The following is a 6,829-nucleotide window of genomic DNA, read 5'->3' as shown; positions in this document are numbered from 1 at the left end:
GGATAGAGTTAGTTAGGATATAGTGAATATAGATATAGTTATAGTGATATAGTTAGTTAGGATATAGTGGATATAGTTAGTTAGGATATAGTGGATATAGTTAGTTAGGATATAGTGGATATAGTTAGTTAGGATATAGTTAGTTAGGATATAGTGGATATAGTTAGGATATAGTGGATATAGTTAGTTAGGATATAGTTAGTTAGGATATAGTGGATATAGTTAGTTTGGATATACTGGATATAGTTAGTTAGGATATAGTGGATATAGTTAGTTAGGATATAGTGGATATAGTTAGTTAGGTTATAGTGGATATAGTTAGGATATAGTGGATATAGTTAGTTAGGATATAGTGGATATAGTTAGTTAGGATATAGTTAGGATATAGTTAGTTAGGATAAAGTGTATATAGTTAGTTAGGATATAGTGGATATAGTTAGTTAGGATATAGTGGATATAGTTAGTTAGGATATAGTTAGGATATAGTGGATATAGTTAGTTAGGATATAGTGGATATAGTTAGTTAGGATATAATGGATATAGTTAGTTAGGATATAGTTAGTTAGGATATAGTTAGTTAGGATATAGTTAGTTAGGATATAGTTAGTTAGGATATAATGGATATAGTTAGTTAGGATATAGTGGATATAGTTAGTTAGGATATAGTGGATATAGTTAGTTAGGATATAGTTAGTTAGGATATAGTGGATATAGTTAGGTTATTGTGGATATAGTTAGTTAGGATATAGTGGATATAGTTAGTTAGGATATAGTGGATATAGTTAGTTAGGCTATAGTGGATATAGGTAGTTAGGATATAGTTAGGATATAGTTAGTTAGGATATAGTGGATATAGTTAGTTAGGATATAGTGGATATAGTTAGGATATAGTGGATATAGTTAGTTAGGATATAGTTAGTTAGGATATAGTGGATATAGTTAGTTAGGATATAGTTAGGATATAGTTAGTTAGGATATAGTGGATATAGTTAGTTAGGATATAGTTAGGATATAGTGGATATAGTTAGTTAGGATATAGTTAGGATATAGTGGATATAGTTAGGATATAGTGGATATAGTTAGTTAGGATATAGTGGATATAGTTAGTTAGGATATAGTTAGTTAGGATATAGTGTATATAGTTAGTTAGGATATAGTGGATATAGTTAGTTAGGATATAGTGGATATAGTTAGTTAGGATATAGTGGATATAGTTAGTTAGGATATAGTGGATATAGTTAGTTAGCATATAGTGGATAAAGTTAGGATATAGTGGATATAGTTAGTTAGGATATAGTGGATATAGTTAGTTAGGTTATAGTGGATATAGTTAGTTAGGATATAGTGGATATAGTTATTTAGGATATAGTGGATATAGTTAGTTAGGATATAGTGGATATAGTTAGTTAGGATATAGTGGATATAGATAGTTAGGATATAGTTAGGATATAGTTAGTTAGGATAAAGTGGATATAGTTAGTTAGGATATAGTTAGTTAGGATATAGTGGATATAGTTAGTTAGGATATAGTTAGTTAGGATAAAGTGGATATAGTTAGTTAGGATATAGTTAGTTAGGATATAGTGGATATAGTTAGTTAGGATATAGTGGATATAGTTAGTTAGGATATAGTGGATATAGTTAGTTAGGATATAGTGGATATAGTTAGTTAGGATATAGTTAGGATATAGTTAGTTAGGATAAAGTGGATATAGTTAGTTAGGATATAGTTAGTTAGGATAAAGTGGATATAGTTAGTTAGGATATAGTTAGTTAGGATAAAGTGGATATAGTTAGTTAGGATATAGTTAGTTAGGATAAAGTGGATATAGTTAGTTAGGATATAGTTAGTTAGGATATAGTGGATATAGTTAGTTAGGATATAGTGGATATAGTTAGTTAGGATATAGTGGATATAGTTAGTTAGGATAAAGTGTATATAGTTAGTTAGGATATAGTGGATATAGTTAGTTAGGATATAGTGGATATAGTTAGTTAGGATATAGTTAGGATATAGTGGATATAGTTAGTTAGGATATAGTGGATATAGTTAGTTAGGTTATAGTGGATATAGTTAGTTATGCTCAGTCCTCCTTTTCCTGAAGTCCACAATCATCTCCTTAGTCTTGATCACGTCGAGGGAGAGGTTGTTGTCCTGGCACCACACACTGTCTCGTCGTTGTTGGTGATCAGGCCTCCCACTGTTGTGTCATCGGTAAACTTAATGATGGTGTTGGAGTCGTGCCTGGCCGTGCAATCATGAATGAACATGGAGTACAGGAGGGGACTGAGCATGCACCCCTGAGGAGCCCCCGTGTTAAGGATCAGCGTGGCGGATGTGTTGTTACCTACCCTTACCACCGTAGGGCAGTCCATCAGGAAGTCCAGGATCCAGTTGCAAAGGGAGGTGTTTATTCCCAGGGTCCTTTGCTTAGCGATGAGCTTTGAGGGCACTATTGTGTTGAACGCTGAGCTGTAGTCAATGAATAGCATTTTCACATTCCTTGTGCTTTATGTTGTTTCTATGTAGTGTTGTATGTTCTTACTTACGTAGGGTTTTATGTTGTTTACTACATAGTGTTTTATGTTGTTTACTATGTAGTGTTTTGTTGTTTACTACATAGTGTTTTATGTTGTTTACTATGTAGTGTTTTGTTGTTTACTACATAGTGTTTTATGTTGTTTACTACATAGTGTTTTATGTTGTTTACTACATAGTGTTTTATGTTGTTTACTATGTAGTGTTTTGTTGTTTACTACATAGTGTTTTATTTTGTTTACTACATAGTGTTTTGTTGTTTACTACATAGTGTTTTATGTTGTTTACTACATAGTGTTTTGTTGTTTACTACATAGTGTTTTATGTTGTTTACTACATAGTGTTTTATGTTGTTTACTACATAGTGTTTTGTTGTTTACTACATAGTGTTTTATGTTGTTTACTACATAGTGTTTTATGTTGTTTACTACATAGTGTTTTATGTTGTTTACTACGTAGTGTTTTATGTTGTTTACTACATAGTGTTTTAGGTTGTTTACTACATAGTGTTTTGTGTTGTTTACTACATAGTGTTTTATGTTGTTTACTACATAGTGTTTTGTTGTTTACTACATAGTGTTTTATGTTGTTTACTACATAGTGTTTTATGTTGTTTACTACATAGTGTTTTATGTTGTTTACTACGTAGTGTTTTGTTGTTTACTACATAGTGTTTTGTTGTTTACTACATAGTGTTTTGTTGTTTACTACATAGTGTTTTATGTTGTTTACTACATAGTGTTTTATGTTGTTTACTACATAGTGTTTTATGTTGTTTACTACATAGTGTTTTATGTTGTTTACTACATAGTTTTATGTTGTTTACTACATAGTGTTTTGTTGTTTACTACATAGTGTTTTGTTGTTTACTACATAGTGTTTTATGTTGTTTACTACATAGTGTTTTATGTTGTTTACTACGTAGTGTTTTATGTTGTTTACTACATAGTGTTTTATGTTGTTTACTACATAGTGTTTTGTGTTGTTTACTACATAGTGTTTTATGTTGTTTACTACATAGTGTTTTGTTGTTTACTACATAGTGTTTTATGTTGTTTACTACATAGTGTTTTGTTGTTTACTACATAGTGTTTTATAAATCCAGAAAATCCCAGACTTTGATGACTAAATCTGCCCACGAAGGACCGCCCCTCCACCTTCCTGTTCAAGTGAGCACAGCACAACAAGGTGACTCCAAAAATGTATTGTTTGCTGCTGCATAAATTATGTAATATACCAGGGAGATATGTATGCTGTAGCTAAGAACGTAATACTAAGTATGGTGTGTAGTAAGCTGTTAGTAGCCCATGTGCCTCAACCTAATAATTTGGTCTATTTTCACCTCTTAATTTCCCCTACTGTTCCGACTTGGTGATGCACATGTAGCCCATAACTTGTTTCTGAGATATGTAATCATTGGATATTGTAAGAGCTTTCCTTGTCTGCTTATATGCCCCCTTTATTAATCCTACGGTTCTGACTTGGTGTACAGGGAGAACACTGTAAAAACACCCCATGTTCTGAATTCTGTCGCTGTACATTTCAAAAGCGCTCAACAAATAGTTATGACTACGTCCATCCTACCTTGGTCATTGTCTTAATCGAAATTATGGATTGCCTCTTTTCCGCTTGTCGTCCACTTATGCCAGGGCTGACCAACCCTCTTCCTGGAGATCAACCATCCTGTAGGTTTACAGTCCAACCCTCTTCCTGGAGATCTACTGTCCTGTAGGTTTTCAGTCCAACCCTCTTCCTGGAGATCTACTGTCCTGTAGGTTCACAGTCCAACCCTCTTCTTGGAGATCTACCGTCCTGTAGGTTTACAGCCCAACCCTCTTCCTGGAGATCTACTTTCCTGTGGGTTTTAATTTAACACACCTGATTCTGCTTATTAGCTGCTCAACAAGACCTTAACTAGCCGAATCAGATATGCTAAATTAGGGTTGGACTGAAAACCTACAGGACAGTAGATCTCCTGGAAGAGGGTTGGACTGAAAACCTACAGGACAGTAGATCCCCAGGAAGAGGGTTGGGCAGCTCTGCCTTGTGCCATAGTTTGTACATCTCAATTGTCAGTAGAATCCACATTTGTTTAAGCAAGTCAGCCATTTAAAAAAAATATAAAGGCAGTAAATAAGGCTGAATGAACTGCTTCGCTGCCAGACAGCCAGGTGTAGCAGTGGTAAGGTGATGGGACAGCTTTCTATAGGCCCTAACAGTTAGTTGGCACCGTTTATTCCCGTTATAGTGCAACTCATGTATTGCTTAGTGGCTTTCATTTTTTTTTTGCCCCACCAAGATTTACATGCTAAAAAGCCCCACTGCATACAGTACATTAAAATACCAAGGAAAGTGTGTTGCTAGCACCATCCAAATTTGATTTCGACACATCACAACGCAGACAGGTTAGCTAGCGTTTAAATCAAATTTGGATGGTGCTAAAGAGACACATGTATTTCTTGGTGTTTTAAAAACCACTGTGTGACAACAGTGGTACTAAACAGAGAAAATATGTTTGCCTAGGAATAGAGAAGTGAAGTCCTGTCATCTTTTCCCTGTATATTGTAACACTGTTCTCACTGTCTTAACATTTAGGCCTAGACATTGTAAACATTTCCTCTAGTCAGTTTAGCCAATAGCCAGGGCCTGGTGGTCAGTCTGAGACAGCAGTCCTGTTGATGGTATCCTATTTAGTCTCAACACAATAGACACCAGTCCTGTGACAAGACTCATAATCCACAGCTCGTCCGCTACCCCATGACCCTCCTAGCTAGCATCTAGCCCCATGACCCCCCTAGCTAGCTTCTAACCCCACGACCCTCCCAGCTAGCTTCTAACCCCACGACCCTCCCAGCTAGCTTCTAACCCCACGACCCTCCTAGCTAGCTTCTAACCCCATGACCCTCCTAGCTAGCTTCTAGCCCCATGACCCTCCTAGCTAGCTTCTAGCCCCATGACCCCCCTAGCTAGTGTCTCATACTCCACAATTCATCCCAATCCATGTTATCCTTCTGGGGAAATGGAACCATAAACATTCCTAGACAGAGCTATGGCATGACCATCCATGGTATTCAAATGATAACATTAGCCATATTTTGAAGCTATAGTGTTTTACAATTACCTTGTTTACAATCGATTAAAACATTTTGGGTTTCTGATGGGGGTACGACAGTTGAACTACTCTCAGATATTTAAGTTATATTCTTCAAGAATCAATGGAGATATATATATATAAATAATGAATTTAAAGTCCAATCACAGATTGGCACTAGCCTTTTAAAGGGTCAATGTATAGCTCTGGTCATCTCCATGTCCAAGCTGAAGGATTCCATAGTGTTGTTGGTAATGACGGCCATGGTGAAATATGGACAATTGGTTATTTTAGGAAATATAACATGAACAGTCAACCTTGTTAAAGGGATAGATCACTAAATGAAGTTACATTGTAAACGTCCAATCCTTTTTTTTTTAACAAATCATATCTTTATTGTGATGGTAATGAAGTCAATGGAACGTGGAGATACAGAGTAGCCATCCCCAGTCTAAGGGGCTGCATCAGCGATCTTCTTAGCCGCTGCGTTGGCTGTCTTCTGACCCTTCTTGTTGTGCTTCTTGGCAAAACGCATGTTCTTCATGAACTTAGGGTCAACCTGGGGGGTGAGAGGTGGAGAGAGAGAGAGGTGGAGAGAGAAGTAGAGGGAGGGAGAGAGGTAAAGAGGGAGGGAGAGAGGTAAAGAGGGAGAGAGAGAGGTAAAGAGGGAGGGAGAGAGGTTAAGAGGGAGAGAGAGGTAAAGAGGGAGGGAGAGAGGTAAAGAGGGAGGGAGAGAGGTAAAGAGGGAGGGAGAGAGGTAAAGAGGGAGGGAGAGTGGTGGAGAGGGAGGGAGAGAGGTAAAGAGGGAGAGAGAGAGGTAAAGAGGGAGAGAGAGAGGTAAAGAGGGAGGGAGAGAGGTAAAGAGGGAGGGAGAGTGGTGGAGAGAGAAGTAGAGAGGGAGGGAGAGTGGTGGAGAGAGAAGTAGAGGGAGGGAGAGAGAAAGAGAGAGGTAAAGAGGGAGGGAGAGAGAGGTAAAGAGGGAGGGAGAGAGGGTGAGTAAGTTGCAGACAAACCTCATATAGAAACAATACTGAAAGTTAATTCAATAAAGCATAAATCTGAAGCGTAAAAGAAAACAGGAAGTAAGGATTGGTAAAGCGCGCATGAGGAACATCACATCCTCATGTGTAAACATGTGACCAGGATCCCTTGAAAAAGACGCTACATCAGAAAGGTTGAGTGCCAGTTGATATGGAGTT

The 6,829-nt window shown here is 36.8% G+C and overlaps 1 protein-coding gene across 1 annotated transcript in view; it reads right to left on the bottom strand.

The window, feature by feature from the left end:
- Nucleotides 1–5,998: 5,998 nt before the first annotated feature.
- rpl29 (ribosomal protein L29) overlaps nucleotides 5,999–6,829 on the bottom strand; it is a 5,499-nt gene continuing 4,668 nt past the window's right edge. The window contains exon 4 of the mRNA XM_029692815.1: nucleotides 5,999–6,189. Within this exon, the coding sequence (XP_029548675.1) occupies nucleotides 6,082–6,189 (108 nt within the window). The 3' untranslated portion in view covers nucleotides 5,999–6,081. The remainder of the gene's footprint in view (nucleotides 6,190–6,829) is intronic.

Source organism: Salmo trutta, chromosome 16, assembly GCF_901001165.1.
Source record: "Salmo trutta chromosome 16, fSalTru1.1, whole genome shotgun sequence".
Taxonomy (NCBI): Eukaryota; Metazoa; Chordata; class Actinopteri; order Salmoniformes; family Salmonidae; genus Salmo; species Salmo trutta.
Note: the sequence above shows the minus strand (reverse complement) of the source record. Positions and strands in the feature narration are given on the sequence as shown.